At 30.5% G+C, this 27,862-nt stretch overlaps 1 protein-coding gene across 4 annotated transcripts in view; it reads right to left on the bottom strand.

Moving 5' to 3' along the window:
• Positions 1–27,862, bottom strand: part of Cnksr2 (connector enhancer of kinase suppressor of Ras 2) — a 256,176-nt gene that overhangs the window by 183,118 nt on the left and 45,196 nt on the right. For all 4 annotated transcript variants that reach the window (XM_077107065.1, XM_077107066.1, XM_077107067.1 and 1 more), the window contains exons 3-4: positions 24,699–24,901; positions 9,739–9,826 (exon numbers count right to left, since the gene is read on the bottom strand). In XM_077107065.1, the coding sequence (XP_076963180.1) occupies positions 9,739–9,826; positions 24,699–24,901 (291 nt within the window). The remainder of the gene's footprint in view (positions 1–9,738; positions 9,827–24,698; positions 24,902–27,862) is intronic.

Raw genomic sequence — 27,862 nt, 5'->3', positions numbered from 1 at the left:
CCAAATCTGTCACAGCAAATCTTTTAAAAATGGATTAGTATTACTTTTCACTTTAAAAGGAGTCATAACAGTACATCACAAATGGTAATATATGAGGAATTTTCTTCTGAACTTTATTTTATTATCTATGAGGTTCAAGAATTGACTAACACACCTTTCTACATCTGTTTCATACACATACCACAGAAATAATGGTAAAGTTCTTTCTTAGAGTCTTTGTGAGGAAATTATAAAAGCCTTTTGAAAGATGAGCTATATAATATAACTAAAAAAATAAAATAATTCAGGAGTAGATAGATATTAAAGTACAAAACATAATAAACAATAATATTTTGAGAACATGATGTGGTGCAATTGTAAAAGTGAGCAAGTGCAAACTATAACCTAGCAATTACACTCCTTGGTATATAGTGAAAAAATACATATATCTCCAAATGTTTGTGGTTAGGATAGTATACATTTTGGAGTATATGCACATAATTCAATCTCATTTGCAGTAAAAATGAATGAACTACTGCTATAGAACCAAGTAGAGATGAATTTCAAAATACATCAAGTGAAAAAAGCAAGAGTGATACCATTTTTATAATGCTCAAAGACAACCATAATTAAATATGTTTAGAGAAGTATATGAAACTATTTTAAGAAAAAATGAAATGATAAACACTCTGAGAGGACGAAGGTTGCTGAGATGTGAGGGAAGCTCAGTATAATTAAATTGAAGTTGGCAATATCCTAGTTATTAAATTTGAAGACAGATTCATGCATACTAATTGTTATGCTCTATAACATACATAAATACATATGCTACATACATCCTTTGGTATATATAAAATATTACATAAAATTTAAAATGTAATCTATTGAAGGCAGCAGATATCTAAGAAATAATATCTTGACATTTGCTATCTAAAAGAACTTAATTAAATTTAGTATATCTCATCTATTTTCCTTCTGTGATTACTGATGGTGATAATATCTACAGCTTTAAAAATGTTTTGGGAGGATGACACAGATAACATGAAGTACAGTCTACATCAGTATAAAAATAAACATGTAGAAGTAATCTATTTCATCATCCATATTTATGTAAATACAGCAATTCTAAGTTTCTGTTCACAGCCAGACTAGTGTCAGAAAGATAGAAGGGTAAGAAATTTTTACTTCCCATGTTCCAAATATTCCTTTGCTAAATAAAGTTTTAGCATACAATGATTCATCACTTTTATCTTTTCATTCTGAGTCTTCAGAAAATATATAGCTGTCAATAATAGGGTTCTTTTAAAAATATAATCAATGAAGATGCACATTTATATCTATTCTGATTAAAACATTCTCATTATACAAAGGCCTTTGAGAAGATACAGGTATGTGTGTGTGTGTGTGTGTGTGTGTGTGTGTGTGTGTAACATACTATAAGTTTGTAAACTGTCTATATTTTTAGTTTTTATGTGTTTTCAGAGAAAGACTTCAAATTATTTGAGTATTATTTCTAATAGTTCTATATCTAACATTTGGTTCCCTAGAGTAGGATCATATAAAAATTTTAAAAGATATTAGAATTGTTTCTTCATGGTTAAGACAGCTTAAAGATACACTTAAAGGACAAAGTATAATTGCAGTGAACTAAAAGTAAATTATTTTAAATAGAAAGTATATGGAAAAAGAGAATTCTCATATAGCCTACAATGGGTATACTAAGTAATTCATATTGTATAAAAATTATATATAAGACTTGCCCTGGTTTTGGTCTGAAATGCCCCAATTTCCATCCCAAGAGCCCCAATTCAATTTTTAGGTCACCTAGAATGTCTGGTTCAAGAAGGCTTAAACACTAACCCTGAGTATACAGAAAAATTAGTATTTAAAGTTGTGTCTGAAATGACTGTCAGACTATCCTGGATGGCCATTTTGTATACTTTAACACTATATGAACCATAAGAATATATACTCTGCCTACTCCAGTACAATTCCTGCTCCCACTTTACTTCACTGCATCTATTTAACTATTATTTGATCTTAATATCCCTTTTAAAACACACATTCTATATGATTATAATATACTGCTTTTGCCTTTACATGTTTTGAGCTTTCTATTTTTAACTCTAGGTTATTTGTACATGTGGAAAGAGATGGCAAGTTCACAGTCAACTCAAATTAACTTTTGCATTACATTTGAACATGGGTATTACAAAATACATTTCATAAAATGAAGAACAGTAATCAATTTGTGTTAAAATCTAAAGAATATCCCAAATTAAACCAAAATCTTTTTTTCAATCCTTCATTTTATTTATTTATTTAGTTAGTTAGTTATACATGACAGTAGAATTCATTTTGATATGATTATACAAACACGGAATATATCTTATTCTAATTAGGACCTTATTATTATGGATGTATAAGACGGTGGGACTCACTATGGTGTATTAATATATGTTCATAGGTCATTTTTCATTGCCACTCAATACCAAAAGCAAGCAGAGTATCACTCCTTTAATTTTTTGTGGAGAAAGAACATAGCTGAGTTTAGTGTTTCCAAAGGCTCTTTTGCTACATAAGATAACTCTAATAGTCATTTATTAAATTTCCAATAAATTATAGATAGTAGGCTAAAATAGTTTTCAGTCTTTACAACAACCCTACTATGATCCAATAGGGTATGATCAACTTTCAGAGATGTAGGTAAAAATGATCAGAGATATAACTGGTTCAAGTTTATAGCTTTCATCTAAAAGCAGAGGCAGAATAATAAACTCAATTTTCTATTTCATGTTAAATTCAACATAATTTTGTCATAAAATGCCAAAATAAATGATATGAAATGCCAATGAAAGGAAGTAGTATTCACACAGATGGAATAGTTAAGTTAAATATAACAGCTATTGTAAATAAATTTACAGAACAAATTTCCCTGAATAAATAAATCCTTAATAAAATTTTGAAAATAACTCCTAGGTTATTTATTTTTACAAAATTTTGCAATTTTTTTAGTATTTACAAATACGTGCTTTAAGAATTTAAACCACAAATTTCCATTGAACAAGTCACAGTAAAGCTCTCATTTTTTCTCAAGTATTTACCTTGAGTAAATGACAACCTAAGATTAAAAATATACAGTGTTTAGATTAAATTCAATCAGGAACACATTTAAGAAGGGCTATACACTCAATATGATTATTTGTTTTTATTTAAAAATTCATATACAGAGAATGCTTATATGTTTTACTTTTATTCTTTGTATTTAAAGTATTATAAAGGTAACAAAAATAATTAGAAAGCACATATACATAATTTAGAGATGTTTTCCATCAAAATAAACATTTTCAATATTGATAGTTAAAGAATACTTTTTTCTATTTTAATGAATAATTGTTAGAAAGAAATGAAATATCTCTAATAGGTAAATATGGAACAAAGTAAAAAAAAAGGAATTGTCAGAAAGTCAAAATAACAATTTAAGTAAATACATTTCTTATAGAAAAAGACCCAAGCACTTTGGTCTAGTTGTTTCTGTATGACTAGGTTGGGACAGGTTTCTGTAAAATACTTCCAACCCTATTCAGACAACGAGTCATACCCAAGGACACAGAAAATAAATCTAAAAAGACTGAAAATAAATAAGCAAATAAGAAAGCAGAAATACAGTTTAGAGGAGACAAAGCATATTTCCAGAAGTTGAATTTTAGAAGGAAGTTTTCACTCTGTATTTAACACTTGAAAATCTGATTTCAAATGTTTCACATGTTGAAATCATTCCCTCATCATGTAATTCAGATTTAACTGTAAATGCAGCTCAAGAAAAATAACAAACACCAAATGGAGAAAAAAAACTACACATTTATCTTTTTAAAAATGTGATTATGCTACTTCCTTTTATCCTCTCTCCTTATTTCTCAGTCATTTTATGACATTACTTTCTTTTCAGTTTTCATTTCACGTTGTGAGCCATTTTTAAATATACCTAATTTGATTCTTGCAATAAATTTAAAGCAGATATTTCTTTTTATACATGCAATAAATTAAAGTAGGTATCATTATTTCTTTTTATACACATTGCAAGCAATGACATGGCTTCTCCAATATAAAATGATCATGAGGTAAAAGGGCTGAGTTTCAAGTCTTCCAAGACTACCTGTTTCCATCCTTGTCCCCTACACTAAGTATTCTAAGCTTCACCAAAGCTTATCCTTTCAAACCAACACTTTTAGCCTAATTTCTTTAACGAGTGACAATCCAATACATCATTTTTTGTGTCTGAAGTGGAAAACATAAAAACGGCACAGTAGAATAATTTTAAGTTATACTGATATCCATTAAGACACACATCATGGCAATTATATCAATGCTGACAAAAACGCGTGGGTACCTGTCTCATTTTCTGATTCAGTTGCTGACAGTGCCCTAAATGAGGCTTCAGTCATTTGTGAGAAATTTTTCCACTTAAGATTTTAAAATCAGTTTCCCTTCTTTCTCAACAGTGTTATTATATCCAATTTTATGTGGGGAGGAAAATGTTGGAGGTGAATCTCTTTAAAAGAACTTCAAATATCATGATCTCAAACCATCACAACTGGGAATAAGTAAAATAGATAAAGCAGATTAAATACATTCTTCCAAATGGTGTTTTTTTAAAATGAAACTGATCTCTTTTTCTTCTAATTGTAGTGTTATTTTAAATATAAGTGACCAATATAAAAAAGCACTTTATACTTCATAGTACCACCCCTTTGTGTTAAGAGAGGGGAGAAAAGCCATTTGTGGCAATTTATTTTTAGATATTGATCATCTCTTCTTGCTGCAAAGGGAATAAAAATAATTAAAGTTGAATGAAAAATAATTTGAAGCACAGCATATTTCAAAGCATAACTATCATCATAACTGTTCAGATGAGATTTCTTAAAAACCTGGTAATAAATGTATGCCCTAGATACTTTTTTAAAAATCTATATCTTCTTTATATTGGCCTCTTTAACTGGCAGCTTAAGTTTAATTCCTGTATTCATAAATGTCATACAATTCCAAACAAACGGACTGATTACCATGTATATAAAGGCTGAATTAGATGATCAGATGGACATTAACTATTTGTAAGTTATGTAATTCACATCAAAATATAATTTAAATATTTGTCTATGCTGTGGTCTTTTCTCAAAGCAACATTTCTCCAATGTACACAACATTCATTTTGAAAAAAAATTCTGCTAACTCAAATTCATTTTAGGAAATTGGAAAATTTCAGAAAAGTAGAGTCTAAATTAATTGAGCTACATTCCTATTGCTACTCTGGGTAGCAACAGACCACAGAGCCTAGAAAAATTTAGTGCTGAAATGACATAACATAAAATTAGAACAATAGATTATTTAAGAGATGATACATAAGTACTAATGTATTATGCCTATAATTAAATTTGCTCCAAAAGATATGTTCTGTTAGCATTATAAATATGTACAATGTTTCAGAAAGATGTAGTCACTATCACTGTAGGCTTGAAAAATGGTTATGAGGATCAGTACTCTCATTTTAACTAATGAATAGAGATGTAAAATGATGATTATTTCTGAAGTTCTTTACATTAAGAGCAGAAACAAAACTGAAGGTTTACATGAGTGAGGAAACAAAAATGAGTAATAATTCAAGCATTTAATTTCAAAAGGAGAGAAAAGAGCATGTACAAATTGAAGGGAATAACACTGATCAGGTCAATTTATTTTAACAAATATGAATAAGTATCTACAATGTCACCTACTATATTTGAAAATTAGTAAGAAAGTGTTTCTGTCTTTGAGTTCATCATCTAATGAAATGAGAAAATTATTATTCATAGCCATGCAAATTAAGGTTAAGGGACTCTTCTCTGGCTCTCACAGGACAACAAATTATAAAGTCAACAAAGGAAACAAAATGGAATTGTAAACAATTAATTAACATATATATTTATGTCTCAAGAATAGATAGGAAAAGTAGAGGACAAACAGAAAAGTACTATTTGTAATTCCAACCATATCAATAATACCATTAAATATAAACAGTCAAAAAAGGGGGATGGTACAATCAGTTTTGGGAAATTGAAAAAGTTTCACAAATGAAATTGTACTTCCTAAAAGTTTTAAAACTGGGACATAATTTTAATAGTCAGAGATAAACAGATAAATGGGGTATATTCTGCAGAGGTGTCAACATAAAAGAGAAACCTTAAGATCTATTTTACTGATGATATGTCATTCACATGACCTAGACTACAATTAAGATGCCTAGGAGTACTAGAAGATAAAACCAAAGTTATGCTAGAATCATATGTTGATCCCTTTGAATTTCGAAGAGAGAAGTGTGTAATCAGTTTGGAAATAGTGGAATATTGATGAAAGTGACAAAACTGGAGCATGGATTTGGGAATGACTAATCTGAAAGTGATTGTTTCTATAGTTACTTACTTTTATAATTAAGTAGATTAAATCAGGATATCATAAAACATAGTTTCTTAAGAGAAATTTGCATCTGATATTTCCTTTAAAGTACAACAAAAAGACATAGTTAAAGTAAGAACTGAGACTTTGGGCCAGGTATAAGTTGGGATGGAGTAGGCAAGGCAAGAATAAAGAATAGCCATGTACAGAAGTTTTTGTACGAAACTATCTTAAAGGTGAAACACTGAACAGGAAATGTGTTGGAAAAATGAGAATCAGGTAGAAGTAACTGTGACAAATGTTATGACCACTAAATTAAAAAAAAAAAAAACAGAGGTAATGTAGAGCAGAATGTTCTAATAAGGGCATGGAATCTCTTCAAGACAGAGTATACAGTGGATAGAGGGTACAGAAAGTCTTTCTGTATTGAGTACATGTGCAGTATTTTAATAATTCCATGTTTGACTAAAAACGAATGTACCTAAAATTCAACCTGTAAAAGCATTCTTTCTATTCTACCTAATGTTTCCTGACTTGTAAATAAAAAAATTTAAACCTATTTCTATCTTAAAATAAAATTCTTAAAGAGAATGTTGAGCTAAACAGTGCAGCTATGAAAAGGTCCTTTTGAGAAAATAAATAAGTCTCTAGGAGCAATGTAAGAGTGGGTTTTGTTTTCTATAAAGTAGTTGTCAATAGCAGGCATTCATACATTCCAGAAATAAGAAAAACTGAATCACTTCTTAGTTAGATGGTAGGTTCTTATAACTGCACAATGTGTGGGTTAGTCACATCTGACATAAACTGTACTTCTATAACTGTTTATGTCTCTACAGAAGTTCTTAATTCACCAAAAATTATTTCAGCTATTTTTCTCAAGAGTTGAAAATTAGTGACAAAGGTATGTTCTGTTACCTTTGAGTCCTAGAAATAGAAACACTCCACTTTTGACTTCAATCTATATATGAGTTAAAAGGAAGGTAACTTTTTTTAAAAGATCATTTTGTTTATCCCTTTTTAATATGGTAAAACATTAAATAGATATGAATTAAGTAACAATAAATTCGCTGATACTCTCCTTCAGGATTTCCAAGAAAACTTACATGTGCCATTTAGAAGTACAGTCTTGGTTTATAAGTTAACAAAGTATCAGCATATTACTCAAAAGTAAATCTTAAACTGATTTCTAGCTCCAGATGTTCCAAGGAGACACAAAAAATTAAAATAACCTACTTTCATACCATAAATATACTTAAAATTATTTTGAAGTTAACATCACATTGATTGGTTTCTTATAGGAATAACAATGCTTTTGTAACAATGAGTTTCCTTTCTAAATAAAATATTGAAATTATCAAATTGTTAATTCTTTGGCTTAATTTTATAGCATGTCAATTGTCTTGTGTCTCATATATAAATAAAAAGCTTAAATATTGTATATAATATGGGTAGCACAGATTTTATCATGTAATGACATTAATAATTACTGTTATTATTATTTATACATAGATTACTACTGATCACATACCCAATATTAAGATGCTATGAATAATTATGGTGTAAATGCCATGTACCCTTTAAGTCAAATTTCTTTCTCTCATAGTAAAAAGAAAGAAATTAATAATCTGTTATCCACACCCTAAATCTCTGATCAAATTTAATGCCTCAAAAAAGTGAAGCTTTAGGAAATAGATTTTTTAAAGAAATGCTACTGATAATTCAGTACAAAAAAATTGTCCATAATTATATTATTGTTTCCATCTCTGTGTTCTAGATCAGTGTATGAAAACTGGCAAACATGCAGGTTCCTGGGCCCTGCTTATAGTACATTTGAAGTGGTTCTAAGAATCCGAATTTCTAACATATTTCCACGTGATGACCTTACTACTGGTCCCACTGGAATAGCATTGTCCTAAAAGATGTTTCAGTAAATTATGACTCATGTGCCAGATTTGACTTGCTGTCTATTTTTGTAAAACAATTTTTATTGTAACATTAATTCATTCATACCTGTCTGGCTGTTGGTGCTCTATAAGAGAGGTAAGTAATTGTAGCAGATAACTATACAGCTTATAAAGACTTAAATGGCTCTTTACAGAAAACATTTGCTAACTTTTTCCCCAAAATATTACTCTTCTCTCCATCATCCATTGAGATCTTTGAAACTCAGAAACTAAGTTTATTGCTATCAAAATTGAAGTGTAGAGTTAGACTATTAGGGTACTTCAAAGCTAATAAAATATTTACCATCTTCATGAATGTCTCTTTGGCTAACATCTCACTGCCATGATTTAATTTTGATGAATGCCTGACATGTTCCACAATTAAAAGTCACAAAGTTAATCTCCATGCTAAAATAAAAAAAAGTCTGAAAACCTGTAGTTTCTTATATATGGTACAAATAAAATCTGTACAGTACAACAAAAATATACTGAATGATTTGTCTCCATTAGTAAAAATTTCTTATTTCTTAGAGAAAATAGAGCCAATATAAGAAAGTTACAATTATCCCTGGTCATGAAGGACAAGCAGAATGATAAATTAAATCACCAGTTTCCCTAATTTAGTTAATAATTTTTTATCATCTTACATTATCCTCTGCCATCCCTATATCTCTGTCATTGGTAATAGTATTCTGAGAAAGCAGCAGCAGCAATAAACTGATATAAGATTTATAAAGAGTGGTGGTTATAGGCCTGAGGCCTCTAAGAAGTATTTTTTATTAGATTCACACATTTTTGCAGAATATCTAGTAGTCAATTCACTTCAGTTTCTACAATTTCTCTCTGTCTTACATCAGGATTGACTCAAACATTCATATTAGCTTCTGGACTCCTGAAGGCATTTGATTTTGGGATTCCTGGCTTAGATGATATCCAAAGTAAAAAAGAAGTTCAGGTAGTTATATCATTATTAAAAGCTATTACATACAGTTGTTTATATGGGCATACATAAATGAAACCAATAGTGTTTTAGAGTAAAAATCCGAGACTATAATCTAAATGGGGTAATTTCATTTTACAAAAAGCAACAGAGTTTAGTCACCCACATGCTAAGTGTGAGATGAATAGACATTATGACCTTATTATAATAATTTATTTGAAAGTTAAAATTATTTTTATATCTTCAGATAAACAAAATCCCTATTTATTGAGCCATATGCATAGTTTTCCAATAAATAACGATATATTTGGTTTCTTTAGAACATTTGTCTTTGATTCAGAAACTTTGAAACCACTATTTTACAAGCTCTTGGTAAATAGAATACTTTCATTATTAAAATATGAAATTGCTAAGAAATTAACAGAAGGAAAGTTTGTCAGCTAATACCTGTTGCACAATTGTTGTTAATTCCAAGCAGAGCTGTATGACATTGTTCCTGGTAACTGAATAGTCTGTCACAGCAGCAAATGGTGACCTACAAAGAGAAATGGAAAATTGTGATTACTAGGAATAGCTTTTCAAAAGTACCAAAATGCAATAGCCCAAGATAAGATTTTGAATAATAAAAAGTGAATTATTCTAAAGCTTGCATATTAATAAAATGATATTTGGTATTTTATTTAAAGAAAAACATTGTAAGAAATTTTGGAAAATAATCAAATTCTAGAAAAGTAATATTTGTTATCAATTTCCCAATTTTAAAGTTCTTAATACTTAGAACTTCTTTGATACTTCTTTCTTCTTTTAAGGTCTCTTCATTATATCTAATCAAAACAACAAAAAGATATGCGAGTTTGGGTATGTAGCTGAGTGGCAGAGCACTTGCCCAGCCTGTAGAGGCCTAGGGTTCTATCCCCAGCAGTTACCCCCCACAAAACCAAAAAGGAATATTAGGCAAAGTCAATATTTTTGTTCACTTTCCAAAGAAGCTAAGAATTTAAGTACAGCATCTGCTCGAAATGTTAACGATTATGAGCTAATGTTTACTGAAGGCTTAGAATATGCCAGTTACTGTTTATATGTTACACATACAATAAATAACTTAATCTCCACAATAACTCTTGGGTGATAGGCACTATTATTATTCCCATTTTACAGTTGAGAAAACAAAAGTAGAGAAAAGTTAAATGACTTATTTACATTCACACACCTAGGAAGTAGTGTTCAAACTCATAAATCTGACTCCAGAACCCATCCTCACACTTGGTTAAACACTAACACACAGTGACTCTATGAATTTACCTAGGTTTTATTTTGAGCTAATGTTACTCACGTCTATTTTGGAACAACTTTGTGTTCTTTCTTGTATTTGCTTCGCCACTAAACAAATTCACAATGGCTTTTCAATACTCCTTATCCTCTCTTGTCTGTTAATGTCATCAGGCATTTTTTGGAGGACAAAGCTTAAATGACTGGAGAGGCCCAGTTTAAGGAAAAGAAAACAAAACAAAATCATGACTGTAAAGAAGGTATGGACGTAGAAAATTAACAAATTATTGGAACCTTGGTACTTTCAAATGAGATATCTCAGACAATTCACTAGAAATACTCAGAGCTGCTTACTGGTCACAAACTGAATCTGACTCCTTTCTAGAAAACCCAACAACTGAAACACCTCCCAATCTCAAAGGGGTCCATATAAGAGAGAGGTTCTTTATCAGGTAGATTTTTTTAAAATATATAATATACATATAAAATTTGGCCATTCTAACAGCTATGTAGTAGCATAACATAATAGTTTCAATATGGATTTCTCTAATGGTTATCCATATTTATATTATACATAATCTATATCTTAATAGTTTTTATACTTTTCTAGTAATTATCTCATAGTTAATGATGTTAGACATCTTTCATGTGCATGTTTGCTATCCATATAGACTTTTTTGGTAAAATATCTGTTTAAAAACTTTGCACATTTTCTATTTGGATTATCAGCATCCTTACTACTGAGTTTACAAAGTTCCTAATACATTTTACAGGCAAATCTTTTATTGAACTGATTTGTAAATATTTCTTCTCAGTCTGTGGTTGGTCTTTTCATCCTCTTAACAGGGTCTTTAGCAGTAGATGAAAAGTTTTTAATTTTGATTAGGTCAAATACATTGAAAACATTTTCCTCTTGATTGTGAGTTTACCATCATCTAAAAAATCTAAGTCAAGCTTTTTTTCTAAAAGTTTTACAGTTTTATTTTTTACATTTAACATCTCCCAATACCAAAAGGGTCCATATAAGAGAGAGGGTCTTTGTTAGCTAGATTTTTTTAAAAAAATATTTTTTTATCTCTATATATATTTTAAATTTTGGCCATTCTAATAGCTATGTAGTGGCATAACATCATAGTTTTAATATGGATCAATTTTGAGTCAGTTGTTGTATAAGGTGTGAGGTTTAAGTTAAAGATTACCTTTCTTTCTTTTTTATCTTTTTTTACTATCCAAGTATTCCAGCAAAATTTCTTGAAGACTACCATGACTACCATTCTCCACTGAATTGCTGGCACCATTCTCAAAATCCAGTTAACCATACTTATAAAGTCATAGTTCTGGACTCTGTCCATCCTGCTACCCATATTACGGTTTTGATTGATCAGTGAAACTATATGACTTAAAATGAGCTAATTTCTTTAAAAATAATTGTCAAAAAGTCAAGTTTTTTTTCAAAATTGATTAACTATTCTAGTACCTTTGTTTTTCAATATGAATTTTAGAATTAGATTGTACTTACAAAAATCCATCCGGAATTCTGATGTTTCACCAAACTTACATGAAAATTTGAGAATTTAACATCTTACTAACTTGAGTCTTTTAATTAATGAACATGGTATGTCTCTCCATTTATTTATGACTTTGATTTCATACATCAGTGATTTGCAGTTTTCACATATAGATCATGTAGGCACTTTTGCTAAATTTATAGTCATCTCATTATTTTTGAAGCAACTGTAAATTATTCTGCTTTGAAATTTAGTTTGCAAATGTTAATCACTACTATGTGGAAATATGATTGACCTGTGTATGTGTAATTTATATCCTACTATCCTCAATATTCCCTAGTCCTAAAAGACAGTTTTTGTAGAATTCTTTGGATTTTCTACACAAAGATTATCTACAAACAGGCAAAGTTTTACTTCTTCCTTTCCCATCTTTATACCTTTTCTTTCCTGCTATACTGGAGAAGACTTGCAATATGATATTAAGTAGAAGCCGTGAAAGTAGACACGCTTGCTTTAGAAGAGAAGCAATGATTATTTCACAAAATAGTATAAGGTTTGTTACATACGTTTTATATATGCTTTTTATCAAGTTTAAGATATTCTACTTTACTACTTGCTAATATTTTTTCTCATGAATAGGTATTTTGTGAATTTTTTCCCCACATGAACTGATATGATCATGCAATTTGTATTCTTTACCTCACACATGATTAGTTTCATTGTTTGAAGCAAATTAGAAACCTAAAATAAATCCCACTTAGTTGCAATGTATATTTCTATTAATGTATGGTTGGATCTGGTTTTCTAATATTCTCTTGAGAATTTTAACATCTAAGTTCATAAGAAATTTTGGTTGTCATTGTGGCTGTTGTTTGCATTGTCTTTTGAAATCAGGATAACGACTGCCTCATAAAATGAGTTGGGAAATTTTCCCTCTATTTTTTAGAAGAGATGGTATAGAATTGATGCTCTTCCTTCATTAAGCAGATTCAATTCACCAGTAAGATCACCTGGACCTGGAGATTTATTTTCTTCACCCTAAAGAGTACCGTGGTCCCCTGTTTTCCATAGTTTCACTTTCTGTGGCCTCAGCCACAGTCTACCACAGTTCAAAAATACTAAATGGAAAATTCCAAAAATAAACAATTCATAATTTTAAGTTAAATGCCACTTTGTGTGCAAAACTGTGCACTGTCCTGTTCTGTCCTGCCTGAAATGTGAATCATCCTTTTGTCCCTTGTATTCATACTATATAAGCTATCAACCATTAGTCATTTAGTAGCCATCTCAGGTATGTGATAAACTGTCTTGGGTATTTGTATTCAGGAAACCTACTGTAAGTAGTAATCTAATGGAGCATCACATTATCTGTATCATTTATCTCTGTTAATCTCATCACACAAGCAGTGTATTATCTCATATCTTCACAAGAAAGGTTAGTACAGAACAATAAATTATTTTAAGAGGCAGAGAGACCACATTCACAAAACCTTATTATAGTATATTGTTCTAAATTTTCTATTTTACTATTAATTATTGCTGTTAATCTCTGCAATAGTTTGGATATGAGATATCCCACAAAATTTCCTGTGTCATGCAGAAATATTAAGAGGTAAAATAATCTAAGATTTTGAGAGCTGTAACCTAATCAGTCCATCCTGGTTTGAATGGACTGACTGGATGGTAACTATATGCAGGTGGAGCATGGCTAGATGTGTTGGATCACTGGGCATGTGCCCTGGAAGGGTTCATCTTCCCTGCAGCCCCCTCCCATCTTTCCTTTGCTTTCTGACCAGCCATGAATGAAGCAGCTTTCTTTCACTGAGACCCTTCCCTATGATGTGCGGTCTTACTCTGGGCCTAGAACAATGGAGTCAGCCACCTATAGATAGACACCTCTAAAATTGTAAGCCCCAAATAAATTTCCTTCTCCTAAATTATTGTTGTGGGTCATTTTGGTCATAACCATATAAAGATTAAATTAAAATTAAACTTTATAGTACATATCTATGAATTAAAAAAAACAGTCTATTTAGGGTTTGGTACAATCAGCAGTTTAGCAATCCACTGGGATTCTCTAGCTCCTCCATGGATAAGGTAGGGCTATTCTATAGGATTTTTCAGATTATGTATTTCAGCTTTAGTTAAGTCCTGGTAGTTTGTGTTTTTTAAGGAATTGTATATTTCTTAAAAACATGCTGTAGAATTAAGCTGTCAAATTTGTGCACAAAGTTATTTGTAGTATTCCTGTATTAATCTTTTAATTTTGACAATTTCTCTACTGTGTTTTTTATTTCAGTGATTTATGCTCTTACCAGTATTAATTGTTCTTATTCTTGCTTTGTGCTTATTTTGCTCTTATTTTTTTCTATTTTATTGTGATAGAAACTTAGATAACTTGTTTGAAACTCTTTTTTCTTCTCTGATATAAACATACAGTGCTATAAATTTCACTTTTAGCAGTGCTGTAAGTTGCGTGCCATAAATTGTTTTGTTGTATAAAAATATTTTGCTCAATGTATTTTTAATGTTCCTTAAGAATTCTCACTTGACTACTGAATTACTCAGAAGTATGGTGAGTTTTAGTGTAACTCCATTATCTGATTTCAATAATTTTAAGTTTATTGAAATTTGTTTTACAATGCAGATACAGTTTATCTTAGTGAACTGTCTCTGGGCACTTGATATTCTGTTGAATGGAGTGCTCTAAAACTGTCAACTATATCCTGTTGTTTGGTGGAGGTGTTTCGCTTTTCTAATCCTTACTAACTTTCTAGTAGTTTTCACAATTCTTAAGAGAAAAGAGATGAAGCATGTAACCATTTGTGAATTTGTCTATGACTTCTTTCAATTCTGTCAATTTTTGCTTCAAGTACTTTATTGTTTGATACACACATCTTATCAGCAATCTCTTATCTTCTTTATTGAATTGTTGATTTTTTATGTTCATCTATTACATTTTGATGTTTTTATCAATTTGAATACACAATATTTAGTTAGTACACATTGACTTTATGCTTCTCATATCTATTTGTTGCAAGTAATTTTTCTAGCCTGTTCTAATACTTTGTTACATGTTTTTCATTTTTCTGTAATCAATGACAAGTAGTGTATTTATTTTATTCCATATTTTTATACTTAACATTTTTTATGGATCTAGAAATCATTTTGCCTACATTATTTTTCTATTTTTTGGATTTATATTTTCTATTGACACAACCAATATACCTATAATTTTCTTCAGTAAATAACAGATAGTATTCTATCATTATTTATTTTCCAAAGGCTTAGCCAACTACCTCAAAACCATTTATTAAATTACCTTTTCCTAATGGTTTTAACATTGTTTTCTAAATATTTCTATATACCAGTCTGTTATGGGCTTCTTCCACTCCAATTTATCTACATCAATATAATTTACTAAGATCTTAGGCAATATTAAGAATTTGAATAAAGTTAATAAGAAAAAATGTGATTAACTTATGCTTTTGGCTTAAAAATAACCTCTACATAAAAACCACTTTCTTCTTATTATTAACACATATTATTTATACAAGTAATAAGATTCACTGTGATGTTTCCATATATGCATATATCATACACTAATCTATGTTCATCCAACTTTCTTCTATACTTCAAACCCTCTTAGCACTCTTCCCAGCTTCTAGAAGTCTAATTTCATTCTGTCCCTCTTACTCCCATCCCTCCCTATCTCTAGTGGCTGCTATTCCACTCTGTACAAGGTAGACTTATTGGTAGAAACCAGTTTTTAAAAATTCATCCTATGTGTAATAAGAATTGTAATGCATTCTGCTGTCGTATATAAATAAAAAATTGCTTAAAAATTCATCCTGATGGAAATTTTCTAAAACTGGATTATAAAAATGGTTTCATATTGATATCTAAGTTTCATGAAACTCATCAAACTGTATACTTAAAATTGGTGCATTTTATAAAATGAATTTATGCCTCAATAAAATTACTTTTTACAAAAGATACAAGCACTTCTAGGAGAAAAATCATTAATTTAAAATAAAACTGCTTAAAGACCATTTTTTTTTTTTTGCTATATTGTGCCGCAGACTTTCTGGGCACAAAATAACTGAGCCACCACAAAAGCCTTGTAGATTCAAACAACAACTCTTTATTCCCGAACTGTCACCAACACTCTACACGCACGTTCTCGGAAAATACACCCTCCACCAGGCTCTGCATACCAAATACCCTCTGAATCCCTAGAGAACTCAACAGGAACTCAAGGAGCAGGCCCTGAGGCAGCAGGATACGCCCTATTCCCAGCAGGATCCACCCTAAACCTGGAACCGCCCTAAACCCGGATCCACCCTAATCCCTGAGCAGGGTTACCTTTCAACCAAAACTCTCAAACATTCATGCAATGTCACTGCAAATGACCTGGGTCCAAGGCAAGCCCATTTCCACAATGGAGAGTCCTCCCTCTAAGCAACACTGGGTAGGCTGACAAGGAAATTTCCATGCATCATTCCTACTTGGCTATGGCTCTCAGTAGTATTGCAGCATAAAAACTGGCATTTCAAATTAAGAATTAAAAAATGTGTGCAGTAGATTTTGAAAGAGCTTTGGTTCCTGGGTTTTAAAAGGGTAGAATTTGTTTAATATTTAAACTTCATTCAAAAGTGATGCAACTAAATACTATATGATTTTTTTTATAAGTGCTTAAAATAATCTCACATTTGATCTTCAAAATATACCAAAAAATCTATTTAATAACTGAATGCCTGTAACCAACTTAATTCTACAGCATGTTTTCCTTTTCCCTGACCACTCCTATTTTAAGTAGGCCAAGCTTTTCAAGATTAAATTTCAAGAAAAATGGGAAGAAATCTAAATGCATACCAAGGAAAAAACTGATTTTCTTGTGTAGTAATTAAGAATTCCTGTAAAGTTTTCATCTTAAAGCAAATGATAAGCAGTCATACTGAGTCATTCTTAGCTGATATTAATGTTTGGTATGATGACCTGGACTATCTACATATATAATTAAATATATGAGGCTGACAGGTAAGGTTCCAATATTTAGAGGTTACAAAAGATGACCAATCAATCATGACTTAAAGTTCACCTGTCAGATAAAATAAATTGGTCTCTATAGAATAACTGAACATGAACAGCACAAAAATAAAACAAAATAAAATAATAAAGAAACCCTAAACTAGAGTTCGCAATACTTATGAAAAGAACACAGTAACTCAAAGCAAGAAAACTTTTACATGCCACAAAGGAAAAAAGAAAAACTCCTTAGTTTATCAATAAATGGTTGTTATAGGAATTAACCCATTTAGATAGTGAAAAGATATTTTCTCTTATGCAAAGGTTTATAACCCTATAAGATATTATTATTTGTACATACTCCTCAAATAAAACATTAAAATAAGGAAAAGTTATTAATAGTTCTAAAATCCTAAAAAAGTAGAAGCCAATAAGAAAAATCTGGGATGCCTTTTTATTTCTCAGGTTGGCACTGCTGAAGCCTTAGGGAAGTCCATGAATAGTCTTAGTGCTAATATCACTGCTCTTTTCTCAAACAAATGATATCAAGTGACGAGCAATGAGCACATGAGAGGAGATCACACCAGACAACAATGAACCACATTATCTGGTAGGCGATGTTTGACATAGCTTTCATGGTCTTAATTTTTCTTGGTATAGAATTAATTTTTATTCTATGGTTTCCTATCATGGAAGAAGAAATTAGTTAAATAACTCTTATCTTAGTTAAGATGAAAGATTTCAAAAATTTTTTTCAAAGAAAACATTTTCCCCTGACATATGAAAAAATGTTCACCATCTCTAGCAATTAGAGAAATGCAAATCAAAACTGCTCTAAGATTTCACCTCACTCCAGTCAGAAAGGCAATTAATCAAGAATACAAGCGATAATAAGTGTTGGCTAGGATGTGGAGAAAAAGGCACACTCATACATTGCTGGTGGAACTGCAAATTGGTGCAAACACTTTGGAAAACAGTAGGAAGATTCCTCAAAAACTGACAATTTAAGTTCTTATAGCTTAAATATAAAACATTTTCAGTGCAAGATATTTCATTGATTCCTTCAAAAGAGAATGGTCTTAAAAGAGATTTTATAAACAATGTGATGAACATAATTATCCAAAGTACATGTATGAAGACACAAATTGGTGTGAAAATGCTTTATATATGACCAGAGATATGAAAAATTTTGCTCTATATGTGTAATATGAATTGTAATGCATTCCACTGTCATATATAAAAAAGTCAATAAAAAAGAATTACAAAGTAATGATAAAAATGAGAGTCTCGAAATAAATTTTTACCATAGTGAAATAAATTCTCTATTTAAAATTTTTGAACATTTTTACTGTTACTAGTGTACCTATATATATATTGTGTGTGTGTGTGTGTGTGTGTGTGTGTGTATTGGCAAAGCCAAAGAAAACTTCATAAAAGATGAGGTGTCAAAAACAGCAGGACACAGGTTAAAAATAGACAAGTAAGCCATGCATTAAAAATAAAAAGTAAAGCTACCAACTGTGATTCACCTCTGAGTCTTTTCCTCTAGGAAAGTCTGCTGTTTCACTTGGGTCAATATTTAAAATGAGAAGAGCTTTCGAATTTAGAAAACCTGATTTTTTAAAAATATTATTTGAGAAATTCAAGAATTTGGTCTTTGAAAATAAACCTCATTAAAAGGAAACACCAATAAATTTGTGGTTTTGTGAATTTTTCATAGCATCCTAATTTCCATGCCTTAAAACGTGTGTAAGTTTTTCAGTATCAAAAGACATCTCATTGATTCCTTTGAAAAAGAATGATCTTGCATGATATTTTACAAACAATTAGAATTAGGTAATAATGCTAAAAATGAGAGAAAAGAATAAACTTCATACTTAAAGTCTATTATATTTATAGAAAATAAACATTTTCTATACAAGAAAATAAATATTTTCTATAAATATAATTCTACATAGAAATTTGAGGCATTGAGGCAAAAACCAGAAAAGTGGTAGTCTTGTTTAGCTTTTACAAGAAACACCACACTTCAAATAAGTGTTTATTGCTCCTTTCCTTTCCCAAGAATTCCTTCCTCAATATACTCAAGAATGAGTTCAAACATATAGTTAGCATGTCAATGGAATATGAGGGAGGATGAATAACAGTCTTAGTGTGAGACAAAGACAAATTCAAAGTATAATTTTCATACTACATGAACAACTTTAAGTTCATATGTAAGATGGTTATAATGATATCGGCTTTTTGAGAATTCAAAAAGTTGATACATATGATAAAGTATCTAATAGAGTATTTAAAATTAAAGACTTTTACCTACTCGTTTCATTTCTTTCCCTTTAAGCAACATAAAATAAAACTGCAATAAACCTAAATCATATTGTTGTGCATGCAAGTTCTCTCCAAAATGTCATAAATAACAAATTTCTTAATGCCAAAAATCACCACTCTTTAAAAGCAAAAACAGTTGTTCAACATCAAAATAGTCATAATAAACAGATAAAATTTTATTCTTCAACTAGCGAATTATATACTATGTTGCATACCAAAAGAGTAAACTAAAGTTAAATATCAAATACTTGGCAAAATTCAATTGCAGCGGCCATTTAATAACTCCCAAATTCAGTCAAATCTACACTCACAAACCAAAATAGTAAGAAATTTTGGTCGGCATTATTTGTATGGAAATTTTATAACTAAATATTTAATTTTAAGTTTCAAAAGAAAACAAATTAAAAGACAAGATGTACTGTAACTTTACATAAAGAAAATATTACGGTAGATTATTTCTAGAACTTAAGATGAAATAAATAAAAAATATTAACTAAATATTTTAGAGAAGAGGTAGGCAGGCACTTAAATCACAATTCTAAAAGTCAGAAACAATTTTTAAGTGTTTATTCTTTAATATTACACAAAGGAAAATAATTTGGAAATATCACTCATTTGGCTTTGGTTAACAAGATCAATCAATTATAAAACATTCGTATTTAGAAGTGAACTTCAAATTCTGCAAATCTTTCATCCTTATTCTAAAAAGAAAATAAAAATACAGAGGCTAGGGGTTATTACCAAGAGCTAGAGGCAGAGCTGAGACTCAGTTCTTTCTCAGTCCTCTGCTTTTTTATACCACATCACAATGTATTTGGGGGATTCACAATAACAGTCATGGAGAACACTGTTCTTTTGTTTCTTTTTGTAGCATTTAGTTGGAGTGTTTTGTTTTCTGTATAAACATTACAAGATACACTGAAACAAGAAGATGTGTGGAGTATTAGCTGGCACTCCTGTAGCTACCTAGAAAATATTTTGCTTCTTTAAAAGGAATAAAAATATAATTTAAACACATGCATGCTAACAATGTCTACTAAAAGTCTATACCACTTGTTGGGAAAACAAATTGCCTAAATATTTCATCTGGCACAGTTATAGATAGAATTCTATTCAATTGTTTCAGTCACTGATTTGTTTATCATTTATTGCAATATTGGGGATCAAACCCAGAGCCTCATACATGCTAGCCCTAAAATTCTATTATATTTAAAATGATCTCAGTACCTTATAAAATTTATATAAGCCAAGGAGCAGTTAAGATAGATCTTCATCCAACCCAGGGAAGAAGAGAAAGCAAAGTTATGTTTCCCAATATATTAGTGGCACTGATAATTTGTTTTTCCTTTTTTCTAATCTAAAAGATTAAAAATCAGTGAAAAGGGGAAGTTAGTATTCTATAAAACTATCCTGAAGTACAAATAATTTCATAGAATTTTTTTCCAAGAATTCTCACTTACCTTAACTTCCAACCAACTAAAGTCATATCCTGATTTCCTTAATCTAGCAAACACTTTGATTCCCTACCCTACTTAATCTCTCAATATCTGAACCTATTGACAACTTTCTTTTTTTCCTTAGAAGTCTTTATTCCCCAGTCATCAGATCGGATTTATTATATATAAGTTTGGATAGTCCTTCAAACTCTTCACTGTCCTTGCTTTACTGATTCCATTCTCAACTTCTCTCTCCATTGATTCAAAAATATTTTTGGAAGCTGGGGTGGTGCATGCCTGTGATCCCAATGGCTCAGGAGGCAGAGGCAGGAGGATTGCAAGTTCAAAGCCAGCCTCTGCAATTTAGGGAGCCTCTGAGCAACTTAGTGAAACCCTTTCTCAAAATAAAAATAAAAAAAAAGGGCTGGGGATGTCGCTCTGTGGTTAAGTGCCCCTGATTCAATTCCTGGTACCAACAAAAATTATATATATATATAGACAATATACACTAGGAATTCTTCTAGATAATTGTGATATCAATAAACAAAGCAGATGAAAAATCTCTGCTCTCTTAAAGCATATATAAAAGAGTAGATAGATGAAACCATAAGCATAATACCTAAAAGTAAGTCCTATAAATTATTAGAAGCTTTAAGTATTTTAGAAAACTGAGCAGGATAAGTAGAATCTATTCTTACATTACCCTTAAACCTTTCTGTTTTGATAAGAATGCCACCATCCACTGAGTCAGTTAACTCAGATAACTTATTTATTCCAATATCTTCCTTTCTCTTACTCTCTAGATTTTACTTGTCACTGGGTATTATTTATCTGCATAAATAACTCTTTCTTCCATTCTTTTCACTGCTTTTCAAATTTAAAATCTCAACCAAAAGCAGTAGAATGAATAAATTTCTGTAGTTAGACTCTCAGAAGTGACTCCTGGCTCCTTCATTTACTGACAATTGGGTTTTGGATTTAACCTCCCAAATTTCTAGTTTTTCCTATATGCAAACGAAGACATCCTTTTTTTTGGCTTGTTTTGACCAAACAGAGTGTGTCTGGAGGTATCTGTGCCCCACAGATATTGTCATCACCAAAGTTAACATTAGTATCACCATCAATAGTAGCAACATGATTAATTCCTAAAAAATAATTTTAAAAAAGCCTTCTAACTGGTTTCCCTTCTTATAGTTTACTCTTCTCTAATATTTTCCAGCATGAAGCCCAAGTCACTTTTAAAATTTACAGATAGGAATGCAACAAAAACCCTAAGCAGCTCCCCATTGCCTTTTCCATAAAGTACAAATGCATGGCAAAGAATTTTGTTTCTTTATTTTGTTTTTCTCCTTCAGCTTTTCCTTTTTCTTTTCTTAATTTAAGCTGTTAAAGCACCATCATTAAGACAAGACAGCCTGGAGCTGAACTTTACTGTGAAAGATCTTAAAAATAAAAGTTCAGCTTCTTTTTTAAATTTACAAAAGACTCAATAGAAGATTTTAAAGTTAACTCAATTTTCCTTTATTTTTTTCAAGTACTTATTTCATATTTATAGTAAAAATGTCAAATGATTTTATTGATTTAATTGAGAACTATGGTATGATATAAGAGAAAATATGCATTGTGAGAATCTTTGCAGCAATAGAGGCCAAATAGGCAACCTAAATTATTTCCTTCAGGCTTTTGGTCACTATTTCTCTTATAAAATAGACACAAAACACCATTGATTGATCCATAGACTGCTATATGTGGGGTGTATTTGTAGGCATACCTATATGTCTTTGTACAAGTATTAGAATTAATATTTACCAAGATCATCTTATTAGATGATAAAAATAACACCAGCATAAAATTAATAACACAATAAAGTCTCAGAGACTTCTATAATGTTAAAATGCACTATGGTTTTATAAATAGTCATCTGTTAATAAGAAGTAAAAATATTCTATAATCATTCTAACAATCTACCTAACAGAGTAAAAAGAAAACATAAAAGAATTTACTAAATAGAAATATCAAGTCTGGGCAAATTTGCAATTATATGGCAGGTGATTGTAAAAGAAGATATAACTAAAATCAATATGCTCTTTAAGCTTTCTGATTATTGAGAAGCCTCTCAAAAAATCCTGTGTTATATTATTTAAGGAATAAGCTGCATTTTATTTACTAACCATTAGTAATAACATTTGAAATGCACTTATTTAAAATGCAATTACTTTTAATGATGGATCAATATGATTTAGATAATTGTGAGAATTAAATTTTAATGATATTATAATGCAAAGAAATATTCTATTAAACATCAAAAAGTTAGTTAACACAGCTTAGTACTTAGGTTGAATTTAGGATCATCACTTTATATTATGTTTATATATGTATACATATAAATTTAGACAATTAAAATTAACCAAAATGTTTCTTAGTTTTTACCTTAAAAATACAGACTTTAATTTTAATATAGTTGGTTTTCAAAAAGCCAAAATGTAACACTGATCTGTATATGTGTGCATGTATGTACATCCTACTGACATTTATTCAAGAAAATCATTCTGGTAAATTTGTTTGTTATCAGTTTCTTATAAAAGACAAAGTTCATTAAAAACTTGATTAATCAACCAGTATAACACAGTACTTACTCCTTACAAAAATGTCAAAAATGAAAGTAAAGAGCTTGCTTATTTCTTAAAGGAAACAGCTGTAAATTAACCAAAATGTTTCTTAGTTTTTACCTTAAAAATACAGACTTTAATTTTAATATAGTTGGTTTTCAAAAAGCCAAAATGTAACACTGATATGTATATGTGTGCATGTATGTACATCCTACTGACATTTATTCAAGAAAATCATTCTGGTAAATTTGTTTGTTATCAGTTTCTTATAAAAGACAAAGTTCATTAAAAAATTTGATTAATCAACCAGTATAACACAGTACATACTCCTTACAAAAAATGTCAAAAATGAAAGTAAAGAGCTTGCTTATTTCTTAAAGAAAACAGCTGTAATATGCTTTACCATTACATTTATCCAAATGTACAATTTTAATCTAATCTTTTTCATTTCATATTACCAAAAATTTATGCTATTTTATGCGTTCCAAGGCAAACTAAAATTAACTAAACTAAAAACAATGTCTAAAAGTGCATTTACAATACTCCAAAAAAGAGCAACATGAATAATAACAGAAGATAAATAAATGCAAGGGTAAGGAAACACATAATGCATGCTATTAAAGTGTCAGTATCTACTTACACATTTAAAACAATATAGAAAATACCAATTGTCACTTTTTAAACATGACTAATATAAAGAATAAAGAAAATAAGGAGACAAAATAATACTTTAAACTTTGTTATGATAGCTAAATAATGACTTTTGTTTAAAAATAGCAAAAGTATTCTTTAGTTGTTAGAGATAAATTATTGATGGGAAGCCAGACACAGTAGTGTATGCCTATAATCCCAGTGGTTCAGTAGGCTGAGGCAAAAGGATCTCAAGTTCAAAGCCAGTCTCAGCAAGTTAATGAGACTCTGTCGCTAAATAGAATATTAAAAAGGGCTGGGAATATGGCTCAATATTAGCACCCTTGTGTTCAATTCCCAGTACCAAAAATGTAAATAAACAAATAAATGTTTGATTGGCTACTTATTTAGATATACAATTTTACAAAAGATTAATATCTACTTGGTGATACTCCTATAATGCAATGAGCCATATCAGACATCTATTGTTTGGTACCCCTTCTACCCATTCAATCCCTTCAAAAGAAAATATGTAATAATATTACATTCAAGTTGGTATCTAAGAAGGGGTTATTTATGAAACAAGTGGAAGATTTTACCTGTCCAACCAGGCAAGCAGACTCTTGGCTGCTCCAATCAGATCCACAACAGAGGTCAGAAAGTCATTTGGCAATTTTCGGCTGGTCCTTCCATCATAATGACCACTCCTTCTCCTTCCTGTTATAAAGTTCTGTAGATTTTTGGCAGATGCATTCAACTTGTGAGAAAGGGTTTTTAGATTTTCTGTTTCCAAGCCATAATTCTGAATTATAAAAGAGAGAGATAACAAATATTCTTAAAGTCAGTATTTTACTTATTCACTAAAATATGCATTGAGTACTTTACTTTACACAGGCAATGTGATTAGTGTTAGTGTTACAAGTGAATAAGATAGGATTCCTGGCCTACTGAAGCCCACAGAAAAGTGAGGGTTTGGGGAGATGTCAGATAAAGGACTTATAATAAAATGTGTTATGCACTAATGTGAACATGGGATAATGGATCATTATATCTTAGAACTATGGTGCCTGAGAGAGCAAGACTGTAAAGATTTGTGAGTTTAATTTTTTAAATCCAAATACAAGTTCAATTTATATGTGAAATTAACTATTATAAACAATTATTGTTTTACTGACTATTCAGTTAGTGTATGCAGGTCATGAATATAGATACTAGGAAAAATTCTGTTTCTTCAAAGTCAGGAAAATAAACATAAACAAACAATAAAATAAATTCCCTGAAGACCTTAAAAGAGCATACTACAGGGATACTGCCACATCGATGTTCATAGCAGCACAATTCACAATAGCTAGACTGTGGAACCAACCCAGATGCCCTTCAATAGATGAATGGATAAAAAAAATGTGGCATTTATACACAATGGAGTATTACTCTGCACTAAAAAATGACAAAATCATGGAATTTGCAGGGAAATGGATGGCATTAGAGCAGATCGTGCTAAGTGAAGCTAGCCAGTCCCTAAAAAATAAATGCCAAATGTCTTCTTTGATATAATGAGAGCAATTAAGAACAGAGCAGGGAGGAAGAGCAGGAGGAAAAGATTAACATTAAACAGAGACATGAGGTGGGAGGGAAAGGGAGAGAAAAGGGAAATCGCATGGAAATGGAAGGAGACCCTCATTGTTATACAAAATTACATATAAGAGGTTGTGAGGGGAATGGGAAAAAAAACAAGGAGAGAAATGAATTACAGTAAATGGGGTAGAGAGAGAAGATGGGAGGGGAGGGGAGGGGGGATAGTAGAGGATAGGAAAGGTAGCAGAATACAACAGTTACTAATAGGGCATTATGTAAAAATGTGGATGTGTAACCAATGTGATTCTGCAATCTGTTTTTGGGGTAAAAATGGGAGTTCATAACCCACTTGAATCTAATGTATGAAATATGATATGTCAAGAGCTTTGTAATGTTTTGAACAACCAATAAAAAAAGGAAAAAAAAGCCAGAAATATATTGCATATAATATATAATTTATTTCTATGTCCTCTACATAATGACCCATAAGGAGTCTCTTTTATAATATGATATCAAGGAAAACTTGGCTTCTTCAAGGAAAATAATATACTTTCTCCTTTTATAGTATAAAGTATGAAACTAAACCTATCTTTATTACTTTTTTCATGGCTGCACTAGCTCACAGTCAATTACAAAGCACACCCAAAGTAATCACAGTGACATTTTTGGTAAGTGTATTTTTATTCTTCTTTGCTTGGTTCTCACTTTTCAATTTTCAGTGATATTTATTAATTCATGCTAAATATATTGTCTGTATATTATTGTTGAAAGGGATTATATAAATAAACACAAATATGAGAAGTCTTTTTACCCTCTTGAAGAAGAAAAAGATTACCAAATTCCCTCAAATAAATGTATGGAAAATTTTTATAAATTATAATTAAAATTTAAAGCAGCTAACTTTAAGTTGTAAAACACCCCTAAGAAAAGGCAGTTAATGAGATCAATCAAAGGATAACCTTAATCAAACGCATAGCAGTATGCATGTCATGTAAAATTAAAAGTATAAAAAATCATAAAGCCCCAATAGTATTAGAATTTACTTGGGTCAAAGAGATTGTCTGACTTATCCTCCTTTCACAGTTAAGGAAAGTGAGGCTTAAAGAGCTCAGTACTTAAACCAGACAGTTAGAAATGTAAGTCACCAAACTACCTGCGAGGGGATATATCAACCAAATTCTTTAGCATCAATATTCTCCTGTTCTGAGAAGGATAGCCACAACAACTGAAGAAAAGTGGAAGACAAAGAATAGAAAAGGGAAGCAATAGTCCAATTAATTAAAATGTCTTAGTCAACAACCAGGGGATACCTACTTTATGTGAAATTTAATGGGTTATTTTCCTAGGATAAACTAACAAAAGAGAACTTAGTGGGGAAAAAAAGAGAAAAAAGAGGAAGGCTTTCATGCATAAACATTAAATATCAAATTATTAGGTATGTTACCTCCAAAATCTTCATGATAATAAAACAAATAAATCAATAACCAAGTGGGTAAAAGAACTAAACAGAAACTTCTCAAAAGAAGAAATACAAAAGGTCAACAAATATATGAAAAAATGTTAATCATGTCCAGCAATCAGTAAAATGCAAATCAAAACTACACTTTGATTTCATTTTACTTCAGTCATAATGTCAATGATCAAGAATACAAATGATAATAAATACCGGTGTGGTTCTGGGAAAGGGGTACACTTATACACTAGTACAATCACTCTGGAAAGCAATATGGAGATTCCCCAAAACACTAGGGATGGAATACCACATGACCCAGCTATCCCACTCCTTGAAATTTTACCCAAAGAGTGAAAATCAGCATATTATAAAACAGTCACCTCAATATTTACAGCAGTATAATTCAATATAGCTAAATTATGGAATCAACCCAGGTACCCATTAACAGATGAATGGATTAAAAAATTGTGAATTATATGTATGTATATACACACACAAAAAATGGAGTTCTACTCAGTTATAAAGAATGAAATTATGGCATTTCCTGGTAAGTGAATGAAAATGGAGAATCTCATGTTACATGAATTAAGGCAAACTCAGAAACTCAAAGGTGGTATGTTTTCTCTCATTTTCAGAAGCTAAAGTACAATAAAAGGAAAGGAAAGGATAGGATATCATAAAGATAAAGGAAAGACAATAATGTAGGAGAAGGAGATCAAGAGGCAGAATGGAGAG

This window comes from Callospermophilus lateralis, chromosome X (assembly GCF_048772815.1).
Source record: "Callospermophilus lateralis isolate mCalLat2 chromosome X, mCalLat2.hap1, whole genome shotgun sequence".
NCBI lineage: Eukaryota > Metazoa > Chordata > Mammalia > Rodentia > Sciuridae > Callospermophilus > Callospermophilus lateralis.
This window is presented reverse-complemented; position numbering and strand designations above follow the sequence as displayed.